Here is a 19,745-nt window from a genome sequence, read left to right on the forward strand (position 1 = left end):
TTACCTCATTGCCTATACCTCTGTGCTCATAAAGTTCTGAGATTTGACCAAGTTAGAGAAGTGTGAACACGTTAAAATATTCACATCAGTGTTTACATCACTGCTAACAGTTCCACATTATTTATGAGGTTTAATAGCCCTAATTCTGCAATGCTGATGTAACATTATAACAGTACATATGCTAGCTATTAACAGCCCGTGTTAGCTCTTGAATCTTGACTCTGTCCTGCTTTTTCAGACACCGTTTCTGGTATCCTCAATGTTTGAGGTCCTCTAACAGCAGTACTCAGTGTACATAGTACATCAGTGTCTGCTAACTCGAAGCTTTAAAATAAAGTACCTCTCAACTGCTCAGTTCTTAGACTTAGATGATTTAGTTAGTTATTTGTTTTCGTGTTCAGTTATAAAAGCTTTTGTTGTTGTTGTTGTTCCCACACATCTGGGCAACTAGTTGTGTGCTGCTTGAGTCCATGGGAACACTCCATTGCTAGAAAATTGCATACGGTTGTTTACATGAGCTGCAACTATAGTATACGAAGCTTATGTATGCGAGACTCAATGATGTAAAAGGCTCCACTCTTTTGATAGCTGTATACTAGGTTCCCTTCTGACATTGCTTCCTTTCTAATATTGTTGCTGCTCTTCAGGACTACGACTGTACTTTGTCACGATGCTAGGGAAAGTTCTGAATACTCAAAATTTGTTCATGCAAACCAACAAATCAACCAAAAGTTGAGATCTTCCCATTGTATTTTTTATTTTTTTCTTTGCAATTCCAGCTATTGACCTGGTGTGTAAGAAGTGTGAATCGTACCTGCCACCGATCCTCAGGCCTCAATAATTGTGCGGTCTTGTTGCATTTTAAATAAAAAAAAAAAAAACTTTTTCTTTTACAAAGAACAAAAATGATAATATATATAAATGTACAAATAAGGTTTTTCTGTATAAATGATCTGTGAGAGAATTGTACACCCTATTTATTCAAAGCTTGTTTTTATTTTATAATGGCTGTTGCAATTCAATAAGGCATAATGGAGAGCTTTTCAAAGTCTTAAATTGAGTATTTGTCATGCAATGAAAGTAATAAATGACCCTTTTCCTTTAAAAACCTGAGCTTGTCCCTTTTTCCCGTCCTGTATCTGTTTGAGATGTACATTATAATACGCATATGATGATGTGGGGTTTAAAATGTTGTGTGCAATGTTGCTTATCTCTTCTGTCAGAAGGTTTGCCTTGTAATTTCTCTTTTGCACAAAGGGATATGATACTTTATCTGTTTCTTGCTGCTTTGAAATTTACTTTTTCCCCCCAAACATCCTTATGAACACATTCATCTCCATTAGTGTCTGCTGACTAACCATGTAATCAGAAAATTGGCCCAATAGAAGCTATAAATCTCTGGTGTTGAAAAAATGCCATTGGCATGAGCACATGAAAAGTGATGGCTGCTGCGCATAACCGACTTGACAGCATGACTTCATGGTACCGGCTGCCATCTGTAGTTGTCATGGTAACATTTATTGTATCTGCACTGGCAAAGGTCTTCAGCATCTAAAAATAAAAAGTGTTTCGTTGCAAGCAAGCACAGAGCCACTGCAGAACCATGTCTGTCACCTACATGCTGGAGATATTTGCTGCACTAGTGTGCTGATAAAAGGAGGTGCCAGTGAGATGACTGACCTCTGATTGAGATACACAGCGAGTATGCCTCGAGGAAGGAGCGAAAACGCAGTGAGCACCAGTAAGTCTCCTCTGATAGGTTAATGGTAATGCTCCCTGGATTTGTTCTGTGTGTGCTCTCAGTATTGATCCCCATCCCCTCCATCCACTCTGCCTTTAGAGGCTGGGACTCGCTGTGGTGCGGATGAGATTACAGGGAGACTGGGGGTTTAGTCTCTGTGCCATGAAGCAGCAGCTACTGCGAAAATGAGTCTCCATGATGGACGAATGGCCAGTAATGGTGATGCATGTTTGGGAGGCTTGAAGGTGCAGGATCCCTCAACCCCATCCAAGAAACCTGTGAGTCAAAACCTTTGTGAAATAGGAATAATGAATTTATTAATATTCATGTCTTTCTAGGACATATAAGGTCATTATTTGTGGATTACAGAATGCCTGTTCGTGTAACGTAACATACAATATATATATATATATATAGTGTAGAGTGATATCTCTGGATGATTGCGGTGTGTGTGATGGCCAGTGATGACCAGTCACTGTTGATGTCTTGCAAATTTAGCTCTACTTACTGCGGGATACAGAACAGATGCAGCAATGCAGCGGGAGCAAACATACTACACAGCAACAGGCACTGTAGCAGAGTACCGGAGTGATGATAGGCTACTAATCACCGGGATGAATTGTATTAGATACGTGTATAAATCAGTTTTTTAAAGCAATACGCAAAGCACTGTCCGCTATGACGCAGTCGAATGTATTGCGGATTTAGCTATACCTGGACACTCCGTGTTGTTGTTGTTGTTGTCCAGTATAATGATCGGCTGAGTCCTGTCCATCATTATCCGTGCTGTAAATTCCACCGACTCACCTCATTGCTCCAGTGGATAAATGAGCTCTGAGAAACACAATGATTGTAAGTTCTTCATATACTGTACTGAAGCCAATTTTATTACACCTGATTTTTAATCGATTCTGTAACGCAAGTCATCATTTATCGACATTTCACTGCCATCAGTGAATCTATTAATGAGCCTATTTATACCACATCCACACACACGGGATGTATCAGCATATATCTTTGTATATTTTTGTTGCATTTATTTAAAATCTGGTGTTAGGTTATACCAGTGGTATAGTATTAGGTTTAAGGTTACAGTGTATGTGAATTATTCATAACCCACATTCAGTCCATTACTGACATCTAGCCTGTTGTGTCAGACAAAGTTACAGGATAAATTCAATTCAAGTCAGTTTTATTTAACTTTATAGTGCTTTTTAAACCCTAAACTGTCACTAAAGCAGCTTTATGGAAAATAAGAGATACTGCACTTTATATTTAGATATCTAATGAGCAATGCTAGGAAGTTCACTGAGAGGTCATTGAGAGGAACCAGATTCAAAATGGTACCCATTATTTTGAAATGCCAGAAATGAGATAGTGATGTTTGTCATTTTCTGTGTTCAGCCCAAGCCTGAAAATGCCATCACCATTGCTGTATCATCCCGTGTCCTCTTCACCATGGACCTGGAGCAGCAGATCTTTGAACAGAAAGGCATGGAGGAGTACCTGAAGTACCAGATTGAACATGAGACTGAACCATTTGCTCCAGGACCTGCTTTTCCCTTTATCAAGGTCCAGATCAAAGTCTACAATCACTCACCGTGCTGTCCATGTTCATTTCATAAAACATCACTTAACTATCTCACAAAGTGATTTTTAAGTTTATTTTCCCAATGAAATGAGGAGAGATGGCACAGCTTCTAATGTGTCCCCTTTGTGTGTCACCTGCAGGCTCTGGAAGCTGTCAATGTGCAGCTGAGACAACTTTATCCAGACAGCGAAGAGCTCTTTGATGTGGTGCTGATGACTAACCATCATGCCAATGTTGGGCTCAGGCTCATTAACTCAATCAACCATCACAGTAAGTGGAGAGCTCAAGGCAGTGGTGGACAGGATGTCCAAGGTTTCACTGCTGTCACCTGAATTGGCCTTTAGCTGTTTATAATATCTAGGCTTTTTAATGATCTCAGACAAGAGGGCTAGAAGTGTCTTGGTTAAAAAAAAAATTACAGCAATGTTAAAACCCTTGCTTATAATGTTGGATAGGATGGCTAATGAGGGAGAGAAGGCTATAAACATGCTCTATTATTGTTTACATAATAGCCTTTTAACTCTTTTTTAGCTTGATACTACAACACAAGACTGTACACTTTATGCTTGATTGTCAATCAAAATGAATTTATTTCTGTCTCTCTTAGAGCTGTTCATTGAGCGCTTCTGTATGACTGGAGGTAATAGTCCAATTGGATATCTGAAAGCCTACCACACCAACCTGTATCTGTCTGCTGATTCAAAGAAAGTGAAAGAGGCCTTGGAGGAAGGTGAGAAGAGAAATATCTCTTTTATTTAGTTGGAAATGTTTTCCAACTGAATTGAATTGTAACTGAGACTTCAGCTCTTTTGGTCACAAGGGATCGCAGCAGCCACCATGTTCAAAACGGAGAAAGCGACTGAGGTGTCAGAGACACAGCTGCGTGTGGCCTTCGACGGAGATGCAGTGCTGTTCTCGGACGAGTCGGAGAGGATCTATAAAACGCAAGGCCTGGACAAATTTTTTGAACATGAAAAGGCCCATGAAAACAAGCCACTTGATCATGTAAGACAGTTGCAGAACATAGAAATATGACTATATGAAGCATTATAATTCTGATTGGTCAGGAGGTGATTTTTCAATAGCATGGAGCTGGTAGTTCTGGCTGCAAGACAAAACACAGTATTATGTTAATGCACTCTTTATGTTTCAAAGTATTTGTGTGTTGTGTATTTGTTTTACAGGGTCCACTGAAAGGATTCTTTGAGGCTTTGGGAAAACTGCAAAAGAAATTCTCCGCCAAAGGCCAGCGTATGGACTGTCCAATCCGCACCTACCTTGTGACTGCTCGCAGTGCTGCTAGTTCAGGTACACGAGCCTTGAAGACCTTGCGTTCTTGGGGCCTAGAGCCAGATGAAGCCCTTTTCTTGGCTGGAGCACCTAAGGGCCCTATGCTGGCAAAAATCAAGCCCCACATTTTCTTTGATGATCAAATGTTCCACATAGAAGGTGCTGCAGAGCTGGGAACTATAGCAGCTCATGTTCCCTATGGAGTCGCACAGAAAGTGGTATTAAAAGAAAAGAAATGACACAAGAGTGTTTTAATAAAGATAAAATAAGATAAATGGGCATTTTGTACTAGCATGAAATATGTTTTGTGTTGACAAGTTTTATTTTCAGTGTTTGGTGCCTGCATTGAATGTTCATCAGGGTGACAGATTGTGCTATACTAGGATTATCTAGAATTTAATCTAGATTATATTTCAGCTCTGTAAGTAAACCAAACTCTGTGAAATCAGATGAAGCTAAAGATCAAGAGGATCAAGCCATACATGTTTTGCTGGCTGATTAAATAGAGTGAATTTAATACAGCAAGGGATTGTAACGGATGCACTGTATGTGCCTTTCAAGTATTACAGAATACTCTGTGCCACTTATTAAGGAAAAGATATTTAAATATTTTTACAATATTTAAAGATAAGACTCCCTGCATTCGACGTGTTGGTTGTTGATAGAGTGTCAAATTATGGTACAGAGAGATCATTTGATCATCCCAGTAGATCATCATAACGCTGGAACTTTTCAGTTTTCTCAGTCATAGATAAAATATTGCCTGTGTGGAATGTAAATTGTTTGACTTTTACGTCTATTCGATTATTCTGTGATGTTATTTTGGGTTCTTTTCCTAAGCGTGTGAGTATATGTTTTATAAAAAACTGTAAGGGTCTGCATGTTTTATTGTTAGTATATGTCAAATTTAGTTTATATGATATACATTTGTTCCACTGATATAACAGAAATTTAACTATAAATTTATATGACCACAAGGTTAAGCAAAAAAGGGCTTATAATGGTGTTTATTTCCAAACAAATTTCTAGCCAATTCTTACCATCGACATGTATGGTAGGAAATAGTTAGTACTTAAAGTCATACATTTTTGTGTATGTTGTGATTGGTTTACAGTATTAAAAATATTTCCCTATGTGCATAAACACATGTACAATATATAAATAGAATATAATATATATCTGTATAATGCAAATGTAATGTTACAGATTTTTAAATAAAAATAAATAGATGCTTTAATTCACCTTCAGCATCATTCTGTGTTTATTTTCCTGCTATATGTGGAGGACCATATTAGTTTCTATATTTTTAAATAGCTCTGCTTTGATATTTGGTATTGACTTGTTACTTTCTATAACCCTCTACAAATGTGCCCAATATGGCCAAAAGTATGCAGACACTTGATCATCACACCCATTTTCCCCAGCCCCACTGAACACCTTGGGGACGAAATGGTACACTGATGGTGCACCAGGCCTCCTCACCTGACATGAGGACCTGGTTCACTAAAGTTCCTGTGACTGGATGGACAAATATATACAGCCACGCACCACCATCTAGTGGAAAGCCTTCCTAGTAGAGTGGAGGGTATTATAACAGCAAAGGGGGACTGCGTTTTAGAATGTTCAGCAAGTACATAAGACTACATAAGTATACACAGATTAGGCATAACATTATGACCACCTGCCTAATATAGTCTTGTTCCCCCTTTTGCTGCCAAAACAGCCCTGGCCAGTCATGCACTGTGTATTCTGACACCTTTTTATCAGACCCAGCATTAACTTCTTCAGCAACTGTAGCTCATCTGTTGGATCGGATCACACGGGCCAGCCTTCACTCCCCACGTACATCAGTGAGCCTTGGCCATCCATGACCCTGTGACCGGTTCACCACTGTTCCTTCCTTGGACCACTTTTGATAGATACTGACCACTGCAGACCGGGAACACCACACAAGAGCTGCAGTTTTGGAGATGCTCTGATCCAGTCTTCTAGCCATCACAATTTGGTCCTTGTCAAACTCGCTCAAATCCTTATGCTTGTCCATTTTTCCTGCTTCTAACACATCAACTTTGAGGACAAAATGTTCACCTGCTGCCTAATATGTCCCACCCACTAACAGGTGCCATGATGAGGAGATGATAAGTGTTATTCACTTCACCTCTCAGTGCTCATAATGTTATGCCTGATCAGTGTATGTATGTATGTATGTATGTATGTATGTATGTATGTAATTTTTACTTCTTTAGTTTACTTCTTTATTTATTTATGTGATCGTGGAGCAATGTGTTTGTCAAATCCAGGCACAACACAGACTTTGTGTGGTATTTTCTCAACCCCGGTGGTGTTGCCCCCTAGTGGACAGTAACTGTAAATATTAAATGTGAAATCAACAATACATGTATTATTCGTCAAAAGTAAATAGCATAATTTAAATATCATTATATTATTTGAGTCAGAATTATTTAAGATCCCACCTCACACTCAGGATAGACCGGTTACTGAAGATGAACGAAGGAATGAATGAATGCTATTGGATAATCGATATGTTGAATTAAATACGCATTTGTCTGTGGAAAATCAATGAGTCAATTATTTGGACATCTTCATGAAGAATTATGATTACCAATAACCAATTTTTGATTTGCACAGTTCTGGGGTCCTGGGTTCAGTCCTGAGCTCGGGTTAAGGCCTGTGCGCTGCAACAGATCTCCATCTGATCAGTGGTGAATTCTCCTGTCTAATGTAATTGAGATAGGCTCTGTGTCCACCATGACCCTGACCAGGATAAAGCAGTCACTGAATATGAATGAATTAATATTTTAATTTTAATTGTTCTTTTGTCATTGTTTTTTGTTTTTTTCCCCAACAGCTCAAGCTAAAGAGTCACATGCTAGATTTATTTCTGAGTTTACTTTTGCAGTTACTCATTACAAAAAAAAAATTGTGGTTCAAAATGTCTCCAAACAAAATGCCAAATAATAAAATAAAATAAAATAAAATAAAATAAAATAAAATAAAATAAAATAAAATAAAATAAAATAAAATAAAATAAAATAAAATAAAATAAATAGCTGGGCATACACCAAACTGGAACAAATTGTTAATGTCTCCACACGTAATATCAAACAAACAAACAAACAAACAAATAAATAATAGTTGGGTTTACACCAAACGGAACAAATTGTTATCTCCACACGAAATATCAAATAAATAAATAAATAAATAAATAAATAAATAAATAAATAATTGGGTTTACGCCAATTTAGAACAAATTGTTAATGTCCTCACACGAAATATCCAATAAATGATAGATAGATAGATAGATAGATAGATAGATAGATAGATAGATAGATAGATAGATAGATAGATAAATATTTGATTGTACACCAAACTGGACCAAACTGTAAATGTCTCCACATGAAATACCAAACAGACTAAGAGTGTTTCTCTATTAGAAAGAGATCCAGGAAGAGATAAATGCTGTAGTCCTACACGACATGCTGTCTGCAGCACGAGCTCTACATCATCATCAGACGTCCATCAGAACCCTCAAGCCGACGGCGTGGGCGTGACCTTACATTAATGGGCGTGTTGTTTGGGCGTGTGGGCGGGGTTAGCTATTGCCTTGTGAAAGTCGGCTTGTTCCGCACTGCTGAATTGAGCGCTTCGGCTCGGCTTTATGAAACCTCCTGTGTCGAGTCTCGTGTAAAGAGGCTGGTTTTACTTCACTGAAAAATTCCTGGTTAATTCACAGTGATTTCCACAGCGCTCAAACTCACATGATTAGTCATTTGTCATAAGACACTGCTGAGGAACCGGGGGAGGAATGAGAGGAGAGTGACGAAGCCGAGTTTATTTACCAAGTGAACAGTTTTGAAGATTCCTCCATCAGCTCAGTATGATCAGTCAGATGTGGTGACTGCTTAAGGAATCGCTGAAATATGGCACATTTGGGAATCCAGGCTGTTGTCGTGGCACTGGCGTGTTTGTTCGGTGAGTCCAGATTCTGCAATCACTAGATTTTATGTTGTTGATGTTAAATGTGTTGTGAATTAGAGCAATAGAGCCAGGAACACCACGAGCTTTTACCTGTTTTTATTGTTGTTTATGGTCTTGTGTCACTTAGTCCATCTTTAAGAGTGAGAGTAACATTGCTTTCAGGTTTCTACTGGGTCACCAGGTCATAAATGTCTCTGAGGAATATCCCTGAATGCCACATGAATGTCAGAGCAACATGAAACACATATTATTATATTAATCAGTAGAGTTATGAGGAGTAGCCCAGATCACCCCACCACCACCACCACCACCACCAGTTCGTGTCCAGCAAAGGAATATTTCACAGTGGACATTTCATTAATAGATATACAATGTATTCAAAATCCCCAGTATTTAGGGAAACACAGGATTTGCCAACTTTTCTCACTTCCCTCTGTGTCTTTGAACTGTGTAAAAGTCACAAGACCAGGAATAAGTGCATATGTACCACATGCTTAATGTGATTATTTGCACAATACAGACTCTGTTTGTGTCTCACTTTTCCTCAGCACACATTTATTTAGTCATTTCCTGAAGTAAAGCAAATTTATTTACTTTGAAAATGACTTTGAAAGACAGAATCACAAAACCAAACCTGCTGTAATATTTTCAACACAATGTGAATTCATATGGAAATAAAAACAATAGGAACTGTAATGAATCAGTATATTTATCGCATATTGATTGCATATTGATCTTTAAACATGTCCAGAAGATTAGGATTTTAGATCATTTAGCAGCTCATTTAGCTCACTGCATGATGCACAGGTAAATTACTTTTAATCTGTGAGTCAGCAAATGCATCAGATCCCTCAAATGATCCATGTACTAAGAATTATTCTAAAACCTGGGAATTTATTTGGACCTTCTCAATCAGTAAAACAGCCTGGAGATCATAATCAGCTGGATGAGCTTCTTTTAGAACAAACAGGTCTGTCAGTCAGCTTTGAGAAGAGGTGAAAAAACTATTTACTTCTGTAGAAGCACCTGACGTTATGACCATCATGTAAACCTGGTACAACAAATCAGCAGTATTCTGTGTTGGATGTTGAAGTTGAATGATGTGAATAATGTTTCTGATATCCTGTCATTTGTATGTGCTAATGATAGGAGCAGTGAGCAGTCAGACTACCCTCACCCCAGCTCTGACCGCAACCACAATCATTGAGAATGTGACCAGCACCACAGTCAATGAAAGTGTGACCATCACCACTCCCTTCATGCTCAGCACCACTACACCTGGTTGCTCAACCTTGAACACCTCCAGTTGTGAGGCCTGTGCACCGGGAACCTATTATGACAATGGTGGGTATGGCTTAACCGGCCTACAGCAGTGGGGTAGGGTTATAGTTGTTTCAGTTTTTTTAAAAGCTACTGATGTGCCTGGATATACACTGATCAGGCATAATATTATGACCACTAAGATTTATCTGATTAACTCCTCATCATAGCACCTGTTACTGTGTGGGACATTTTAGGCAGCAAGTGAACATTTTGTCCTCAAAGTTGATGTGTTAGAAGCAGGAAAAATGGACAAGTGTAAGGATTTGAGTGAGTTTGACGAGGGCTAAATTACGATGTCTGGACGACTGGATCAGAGCATCTCCAAAACTGCAGCTCTTGTGGGGTGTTCCCGGCCCCACCTCACAACTTCCAGGCATTAAAGGATCTGCTGCTAACATTTTGGTGCCAGATACCACAGCACACCTTCAGGGATCTAGTAGAGGTCATGCCTCGACAGGTCAGGGCTGTTTTGGCAGGAAAAGAAGGACCAACACAATATTAGGCAGGTGTTATAATGTTATGCATGATCGCTGTATAGTATATAGTTATAGTCAATTATACACTTTCTCAGTTTATATGATCCTGCATATAATTCTTGACTAAAGTATGTGGGCACTTGACCATCACATTGTTCACGTGAACTAAGAATCTAAACCTGTTTCAGCATGACAAAGCCCCTGTGAACGATTCATTAACACAGGGCTTGTAGAAGAGCTTGAGTAGCCTGCACAGAGCCCTGACTTCATCCCACTGAACACCCCTGGAATGAATTGGAATGCTGACTGCATGCCAGGCCTCCTCACCTGACATCAGTGCCTGATCTCATTAATGCTCTTGGGCTGTTATAATAACACTATTATTACCTCCACTATTATTTTGTGGCTTTCCACTAGATTTTGGAGCATGGCTGTGAGGATTTGCCCATTCAGCCACAAGGGCATTAGTGAGGTCAGGCACTGATGTCGGGTGAGAGCATTAGTAAGGTCAGGTGAGAAGGTCTGGTGCACAGTTGGCATTCATGTTTGTCCCAAAGGTGTTCAGTGGGTTTGTGGTCAGGACTCATATGTAGGTCACTCAAATTCTTCAGCATCAGTCTTAGCGAACCGTGTGTTTGTGCCTCACTATGTGTACAGGAGCATTGTCTTGCTTGACTAGGTTTGTGCTCCTTTGTTCCACCAGGGGAAATCTTAATCATGCAGTTTACCCTTTAGACAAGTTTTTAGACATTTTAGACAGTTATGGGTTATGACAGTTTGTGAAAAGCTTACTTATTGATGTGATAGTGTCCAATATTTTTGATTATATAGTGTAACTATAACAATAACTTGTTGTGTAAGGTTCTAAGAGAGATGTACAACAGAATACAGACAAACGTGCCATTTACTAAGACATTAAAAACACCTTATTTATTTATTTGTCTATTTTGCCAGAGACGTTACTGTGTTCATGTTGTCTGGAGCCTGGGCTGTGTATTTTCCCCAGAGGTTGTCGTTCCTGCTCACTGGGCTTTTATCAGCCACTAGCAGGCCAGCAGACGTGTCTACCCTGCATACCAGGCTTCTACACTAAGTGAGTAATCACTTATAATACGTTAATGGCACACGTCTCCATGCCATATCAAACAGCTGATCTGTATTTGTTCCTCTTGCTCTCCTCAGTCTCACAGGGAGCCCTGTGTGTCAGGCCTGTCCTCCTGGTTCTTATACCAATGAAAGTGGTTCGGTCTCATGTCAGGCCTGTGCACCAGGTAACCATTTAAATACAAACTCACTTAAGTTTCACTTGCTTTAATGACCTTTTCTGACATAGTTACTAGATATTTATTGCAGCTAATTATTTATTTAACCAGTATTCATTCAAGCTTAAAAACATACATTTGCATTTTTTTTTTTTGTAGGTTTTTATGCATCCAGACAGAATACCACCATCTGTAACCCGTGTCCTGAGGGCACATACTGCAAGTAAGCTCTGCACTCTATTTTATATTGTATTTTAATGACCTTTTCGTAAAGGTTTGTCTTTCTGTAAATTTAAGCATATACAGTAACATACAATAAACCTCTGGTGTATATGTTAGCTATAAAATCTAACCTGGTTACATATACACTTATCAGCATGATAGCAGATAGCAGTGCTACAATGACTCTGAATTCCAGCACTACTCAGTACAGCGTTTTCTTACCCACAAGCTTACACTGGCTGAAGGGCAGAGTCACATGTCTTTTATCCTGGGATTTTAATCAAAGCCACAGTAAAGACTGCAAGTCATTAATTTTCCTCTTTAAGGTGCTGTACTATAGCCTGTGGACCTCATATCAATATCACAAGACTGACATTACGCTGGATTAACCGGTATAATGTTGGCTTCGAATATGTTGAATAAAGTGGATTTGGCTGTAATTGTGCCTTCCTGTTGAACAGCTCCTCCAGTTGTGCTCAGTGCCTAATGTGTCCTTCCGGCTCTGAAACCCTGCAGACTGGCAGCATGCAGTGTTCCCCCTGTCGCCCAGGTGCCCCATACCATCCAACACTATACCACAGCACTGTGAATTCTCAATCTTACATACAAATATACATACAAATCATTTATTAGAGCAGCTCTATGTAAGGAGTGGAGATTAATCCTAGGAGTACATTTTAGCCATGAAGAGTGAGTACATCTATTTTAGCAATCAATAACAAACGTAGTGAAAAGATGAGGATGCATTCATACAGCTCTGAATGTGCTCTTTGTTGTTTGCTCCTCTCTTAGTAACTGAACACATGCTAAGTTCATAGGATAATAAGAACTTACATTTTGTACTCTGTTTATCTGATGACGTGTATGTTTTGCAGGCATGTACAAGACTTCTAACCAGAAAATGTGTCAGATCTGCAACAGTGGTTTCTATCAGATTCACTGGGGTCAGGAGAACTGTGACATCTGCCCTGAAGACCACTACTGCCCAGTGAGTGATAATAACCTGTCAGCACACACACACACACACACACATCCAAAACAGGAATCAAACTCTTTGGTTCTTCTGCTGTTGTAAAATGGTATAATACATGGTAATGCAATGCCACTATTGTTTACTCAGAGTTCAACACAATATAAGAACAAATTCTAATTATGGTCCACTATGTTTTTCTTGCAAGATTTTTATTCATTAATGAGGAAGAAAGGCAAAAACATTCACAATGAATGTGCATTATTTTTTTTAATGAATTTTTTGAGACCCCAGTAGAGATATACTGCCCTATGCACAGCTCATGGTCTCTGTAGGCTTTAGAATAAGGCAGTGACAATTTTGCAAAGGAATTAATAAAATTAAATCATGTTTGCAAAATGCATACTGACACAGAGTGTCGAGAAACCAGACACCACTCAAAGTGATTGTACCAAGCAGCATAAACATGCGGAGCAATCTTTCCTGCTACTGACAAGAGTGCCTTTACAATAAATCCATGTCTGGCGATCTTGTAGATGGATTCGTTGCTCTAATGTGAAACTCATCAGACAACCATCAGGCAAATTTGACAAATTATTACCTAATTATTTCCTAATATACAGCTAGGGTATTATATTTAACCAAGAATTTATTTTTATTTTGCTTTGAACTAAGACCTTTTTCTGACTTATTTCTCTTCCAGAGTCCTGATGTTGATCCAATCCAGTGCCCCAGTGATGCGTTTTGCCCTGAGGGCAGCACTGCTCCAGGTTATTGCATGGAGACTTTCTTCAGGAAGGCTGGAGACACGTGCGAGCTCGCTCCTCTCACCATAGCTCTAATTGCCATTGGCGGAGGATGTATGAACATTCAGAATTTTTCTCTTTATCATACTAAATGTGAACAGAACAAGGTCAAGATTTTATCTGCAGGATGTCCCAAAAGTCTCCATATATAGAGTCAAAATGCTCCCAGTTTAACAGCAGGTGTGTGTGTGTGTGTGTGTGTCATGTGACCTGTCTATTGTCATTGACAGTTACCTGATCCAGTCATGAGAATGATTTCAGTACCATTTTGTTTTGTCAAAGACATTCTTAAAGGCTATCTGAAAATATACATATAATATAAAATAAATATGAAAAATTCTGGAAGACGTTTTGTTAAAAAAGTTAAATACTGCTGTGTATAGAGATTTTTGGGACACCATGTACAATTTACCCCTCCATATGTGCTCTGCTGACATGCTTGCATCTTCTTTCTCTTATCCTTTCAGTGTTTCTTCTGTTCATTTCCTTCCTGGTTTTTCGGAGGAGGAGGGATACAGACAGTGAACTGTCTCTCTCTCGCGCCCCGCTTCTGCAGAAGGACCGGCCCTCTCGCCATGTGTATGGTGTCCCGTGTGATGCAGATCCTGTGTATGCAGGGTGGTGACACAGTGACAATGCAGAGAGCAAAAACAAACCCAGAATCATTTTTCAAGCTATTGCAAGCTCCTTTACTGAGAATTTGGACATCATCTGAAAATCTACTGAATATCTGACAAAATATTTGCACCATTCTGATGTTCATAATTCATAGATGTTTTCAGTTGCCCAGATTTTCTAAATGTGCACTCAGACAAATCAAACTGTCTTCTTTACGATGCTGTACACTGCACACTGGCTGAATGAATGCAAAGGGGTATCATTGTAGAAATGTTTTTTCTCTTTTTAACAAGGTCAAATGGGCCACATCTGACAATTTTGCCTATATGAATGCAGAGAGAAACTTGTATTGTTTAACTGTTGCACTAGTCTTTAATATGTAGTTTTGGATTGTTCTGAACTGTTCCTGTTGCCTGTAAGATTGTATTTATTTTCTTGTGCCCCTTGATATTTTATTACATATGGTACTTAAGGAACTGTTTATTATGAAAGTTAGTAATCTATGTTATTTAAAAAGTTAATGCCATTTTTGAACTTTTAAAATGAACAGATGGCCTTGGCTAGAAAATAAACTGCGCACAAGTTTCAAATGAATTCTCATGACTATTACAAAATTGTTCATTTGATGCTTTTCGGGTTGAGTATTTTTTGAAGAGGCAGTGAATAAATTGCATTATTATTATTATTATTATTATTATTATTATTATTATTATTAACTATGACAGTCATCTGTATGTGATGTATGCTGTTTTGGCTGACACCACAATACACCACTATGTCAGACCAGTATGATGTTGGGGAGATATACTGGGGAAAATAGTTAAAATGAGGTAGTGCAGCTTAGCTTAATAATACCCTACCTAGGCATGGGAGGATATCATTAGTGGATCTAGTTAGGAAATAGAGACAGGATATCAATTTCAATTTGGCCTACTTACTATAGACTCTTGTCTAAATATTTATTTATTCTATAGTCCAGGGGTGTCCAATCTTATCCAGAAAAGGCCAGTGTAGGTGCAGGTATTCATTCCAAACCAAGCAGAAGTCACTCTTAAGTCTATTGACAGCCAAAGTTAACTGATTACTCAGGTGGAATGGAATGGAAACCTGCACTCACACACTTTGCAGATAAGATAGGACACCTGGGCTATACACCTATCAGGCACAACATTATGAACAGTGAGAGGTGAAGTGAATAACACTGATTATCTCCTCATCATGGCACCTGTTAGTGGGTGGGATATATTAGGCAACAAGTCAACATTTTGTCCTCAAAGTTGATGTGTTAGAAGCAGGAAAAATGAGCAAGTGTAAGGATTTGAGTGAGTTTGATAAGGGCCAAATTGTGATGGCTAGACGACTGGAACAGAGCATCTCCAAAACTGCAGCTCTGGTGGGGTGTTCCCGGTCTGCAGTGGTCAGTATCTATCAAAAGTGGTCCAAAGAAGGAACAGTGGTGAAACGGTGACAGGGTCATGGGCGGCCAAGGCACACTGATGTGGGGAGTGAAGACGAGCTACTGTTGCTCAGATTGCTGAAGAAGTTAATGCTGGTTCTGATAGAAAAAAGTTGTCAGGATACACAGTGCATGACGGGTCAGGGCTGTTTTGGAAGCAAAAGGAGGACCAACACAATATTAGGCAGGTGGTCATATTAGGGTGGCCTGGTCTGAGTAGTCTCTATAGGTGAAGTTAAAATAATAGAAGAATTTATCTTATACAACGTATAGATTCATCACAACCGGAGTGTAATTATTGTCCATATAAATTGCAGACAAAACACGATAATAAACACAAAAACATGTTTATTATTATTATTATTATTATTATTGTTGTTGTTGTTGTTGTTGCTGCTGTTGTTGTAGAGATAAATGCTTCGATGTTTAATAATTTGTCGTTTAACTGTTTGCACTCCGCTTTTCCGGACGGACGGTGTGCTGTTTGTCCTAGCCGCGCACTGTAGGTTACACAGAATCAAGATGGCGGCCACCTTGACTAGAGGACTGTCAGGTAGTAATGTTTTCGTATTTGAGATTTTGCTTATTCGGTTTGTGTTAGAATAAGCGATTTGACCAGATTGTATCTCACATAGTTGCCTTAGTCATTTGGTATCTATAAATGAGCGTGGCTAGCTAATGTTAGCATACGCCAGCCGGGTAGCTACTTGCATCTGTCGTTAGCGTTTGTGTGCGCGCGTGTGTTAGTATTATATTAACATCACAGAGTCGAGTGACTTATTCCTATCAGAAAAGAACTCTTCATGCTCTTCATACTCTTCAAAAGAAACTCATTCAAACGTGTTTCAACACGTTTCCGTCTCATTGTCATTTTCAGGTATAGTGAGACCTCTGACGGTTCTCGGACAGTCCTGCTTTAAGCACGCAGTCAGAGCTCCTCTGTGTCTTCCTCGCTTCTCCACTCTTACTCAGCCGCAGTTTGGGTTTAAACCGCTGTCTCCTCTTAATTCCTCTGGTCTTCAACAGCAGACTCTACTTCAACGGTAAGATTCAGAAAGAAATCATCATCATTTAAAAATATACCATGTTGCCAAAAGTTTTGGGACAATCCTCCAAATCAGGGGTGGGGCTTCCAGTGAAACGAAGTCTTAATGCTTCAGCATACCAAGACATTTTGCACAATTTCAAGCTCCCAACTTTGTGGGAACAGTTTAGGGATGACCCCTTCCTGTTCCAACGTAACTGCACACCAGTGCACAAAGCAAGGTCCATAAAGACATGGATGAATTAGATTCCGAGTCAGGCCAAAACTAGGACGTCTGCCTTGACATGCACATGAATTTAATATGAAGTTGGCCTGCCCTTTGCAGCTATAACAGCTTCAACTCTTCATGGAAGGCTTCTCACAAGGTTATAGGAGTGTGTTTATGGGGAATTTTTAACCACTCCTCTAGAAGCGCATTTGTGATGTCAGGCAATGATGTTGGACGAGAATCTCTGCGAGCCAGTCTCTGCTGTAATTTATCCCAAAGATTTTCTATCAGGTTGAGGTCAGGACTCTGTGCAGGCCAGTCAAGTTCCTCCACACCAAACTCGCTCATCCATGGCTTTACAGACTTTGCTGTGTGCACTGGTGAGCAGTCATGTTGGAACAGGAAGGGGTCATCTCCAAACTGTTCCCACAAAGTTGGGACCATGAAATTGTCTAAAATATCTTATATAATTAATATAATTATTAATATAATTGCTAATAATTGCTTAATATAATAGCTCATCTTACTTAATTATGTGGCCAGGAACAGACCTGGAGTACTCGAGGATGCATCTAACTATAAATATGACCCCCCCAACAGATGCTGGACTGCCCTGATGAAAACATTTTAAAATGACCTGAGCAGCTTTCAGTTTCTAAAACAGCTGCTCAGACTGGAAGTTGGAAACAATTTCTGAATTAATGTGTTGACTAAAACAGTAGTTTTCTTTTTCAAATAAAATAACATAACATTGTGCCCTGCATTTACTTGCAAGGTCTGTGACATTGCATGGGAAAAATTTTTCCTGTGTTTTATTTCAGTACCTGATCAGATTCCCAGTGCTGGAGCAGTGCATTTTTAGATTTGCTGTATGATGAGTTGCACAATAATTGATCCGTACCTCCTGCTTTTAAAGGAATCGGTGTAATCAGAGGCATGTGGCTGTGAATTTTCTTATGTCATAATAATCTCTCATTGTGCAGAGTGTCTCCTCTCATCCCATCACTGACGCAGCAGCCCTGCAGAACCCTAACATATTTCAGTGTGAAGAAGGGCAAGAGGAAGACAGTGAGAGCTGTGGTGCAGAGGTTTCTGAGGCTGCACTGTGGCCTGTGGGTGAGGAGGAAGGTAAGGCAGGAGGCCACAGGCTGATTTGTAAATAATTACATCTACTGTATATTTATACTCTTATATGTATGTTTAACTGAGGAAAGTTTACAAAAGATTTTGATATTAAATGGATCTTGTCAGTGAGACCTGGTTTCTTTCAGTGATGCAGAGTTCCTGTTTTTCAGATGTTCACCTACTTATTAAATTATTTATGTTAATTTTAATGTAAACAGAATCCTGGGTTCAGTTTCATGTTTCACACTGTTAATACTTAACCCAGGGTCAAAAACTAATCCTGACTATTTAGAATCAGACATTTAACACTGTACATTCCTAAATCCTATCTGTACCTTCCTATTTGTATATTTGCTGTGGCACCAATCATAATTGGATAAATACAGCACATGGCCGCTTTAAATAACGGCTTGTCTTGCGCTTTCATGTCAGTGACTGAAAAAAAGGATAGGGGTCTGTTGTTCTGCACCCTAGTGGTTACTGTTATTCTTCACAACTTTGTAAACTTTTTTTTTTGACTTTTTAAGTTTGTTCAGACGTTCATCGATCTCAAACTTCCGCTAATTTTTCAGCTTCACGTACCTCCCCCTAGTTACAAAAGTTACACAAACGTCCGTGATGCTCAGTGTTCTGCCGCCTGATGATGCCAAGGCGTTTTGTGTTAATACACGTCATTACTCTATCCGTACCAGAAACACGATTTGTACTGCGCATGTGCGGAAATGTGTCTACTTCTTGTCTGAAGTATGACGAAATGACTTGCAGCAGTTTTGGGCATTTATAATACTACTAATATAATATACTAAGAATATAATGGTATAATATGTTGTTGGCAGCTATTTCGCGCATGCGCAGTACAAATCGTGTTTCCGGATCGAGTAATGACAGACTTGGTTTTCACATGACATGAGGGACGTGCTGATCAATTTCTCATTGGTTGTCTGTTGCTAAGCATCAAGCTGTAACGTTCTATGACCACATCGCTTCACCCTGTAAGATGCTAGTCAAAGCGTTAAAGCAATGTTAACACTGCTTCAGAGCAGTGTTTTTTATTCAGAGAACCCCGAATAAAAAAAATCCCTGTTTCACTGACAAGTGTCAACTGGGGTTAAGCACACTCTGAAAATCCCTTTTTAAATAAGCCCTAATTGAGTTTCATACAATCCATTGTTCATACAGTGTCAAGGGAAGTTCAGTGAAACTGAATGATGTTTGTTTTTTCAGGCTGGATACAAGAAGAAGCTTTGGAAAAAATCAGCAGCCAGAAAGAAGCGTTTAAGAGAGCATGTATTCTGTAATAAGACTCAATGCAAAAAACTAGACAAAATGACAACATCCTTTTGGAAACGAAGAAACTGGTACCTCAATGATCCTTATCAGAATTACCATGACCGGGTTAACCTGTAACCTGTTAGGTTAGAATGTACTGTTCTGTGAAGAAAACCTTTGTTTGTATAGTGTAAATGTCATTTTGTTACAGCGCAGAACCACAACAGAGAATACAGAACACGCTTAACATAACTGTAATAAAACCCAGTGTTTATGGATCATTCTGGTCAGTGTAAAAAGCTTATGATTATTGAAATAAACTTGTTTAAAAAGTGTACACGTGT

The 19,745-nt window shown here is 39.1% G+C and overlaps 3 protein-coding genes across 4 annotated transcripts; all 3 read left to right on the plus strand.

Moving 5' to 3' along the window:
* Positions 1–1,538: 1,538 nt before the first annotated feature.
* Positions 1,539–5,863, plus strand: nt5c1ab (5'-nucleotidase, cytosolic IAb). Its single transcript, XM_058400100.1, has 7 exons — positions 1,539–1,741; positions 1,841–2,019; positions 3,146–3,313; positions 3,473–3,602; positions 3,940–4,062; positions 4,153–4,337; positions 4,517–5,863. The coding sequence occupies exons 2-7, from the start codon at positions 1,927–1,929 to the stop codon at positions 4,859–4,861; spliced, it is 1,044 nt and encodes a 347-aa protein (XP_058256083.1). The 5' UTR covers positions 1,539–1,741; positions 1,841–1,926; the 3' UTR covers positions 4,862–5,863.
* Positions 5,864–8,244: 2,381 nt separating this feature from the next.
* Positions 8,245–14,950, plus strand: si:dkey-21a6.5 (laminin subunit alpha-2). 2 transcript variants are annotated; one of them, XM_058398377.1, is made up of 9 exons: positions 8,245–8,615; positions 9,771–9,965; positions 11,375–11,513; positions 11,603–11,691; positions 11,842–11,905; positions 12,366–12,454; positions 12,780–12,892; positions 13,578–13,860; positions 14,148–14,281. In XM_058398377.1, the coding sequence occupies exons 1-8, from the start codon at positions 8,564–8,566 to the stop codon at positions 13,830–13,832; spliced, it is 996 nt and encodes a 331-aa protein (XP_058254360.1). In that variant the 5' UTR covers positions 8,245–8,563; the 3' UTR covers positions 13,833–13,860; positions 14,148–14,281. The 2 variants fall into 2 exon arrangements, with proteins under 2 accessions (XP_058254360.1, XP_058254359.1); XM_058398376.1 differs by having other exon boundaries at positions 8,249–8,615; positions 13,578–13,734; positions 14,148–14,950.
* A 1,265-nt stretch (positions 14,951–16,215) lies between these two features.
* Positions 16,216–19,736, plus strand: mrpl35 (mitochondrial ribosomal protein L35). The gene is made up of 4 exons (XM_058399343.1): positions 16,216–16,307; positions 16,632–16,797; positions 17,991–18,135; positions 19,357–19,736. Exons 1-4 carry the CDS (start codon positions 16,277–16,279, stop codon positions 19,537–19,539), a joined length of 525 nt encoding a protein of 174 aa, XP_058255326.1. The 5' UTR covers positions 16,216–16,276; the 3' UTR covers positions 19,540–19,736.
* The last annotated feature ends 9 nt before the right edge of the window (positions 19,737–19,745 follow it).

The sequence above is a fragment of the Hemibagrus wyckioides genome, linkage group LG09, assembly GCF_019097595.1.
Source record: "Hemibagrus wyckioides isolate EC202008001 linkage group LG09, SWU_Hwy_1.0, whole genome shotgun sequence".
Taxonomy (NCBI): domain Eukaryota; kingdom Metazoa; phylum Chordata; class Actinopteri; order Siluriformes; family Bagridae; genus Hemibagrus; species Hemibagrus wyckioides.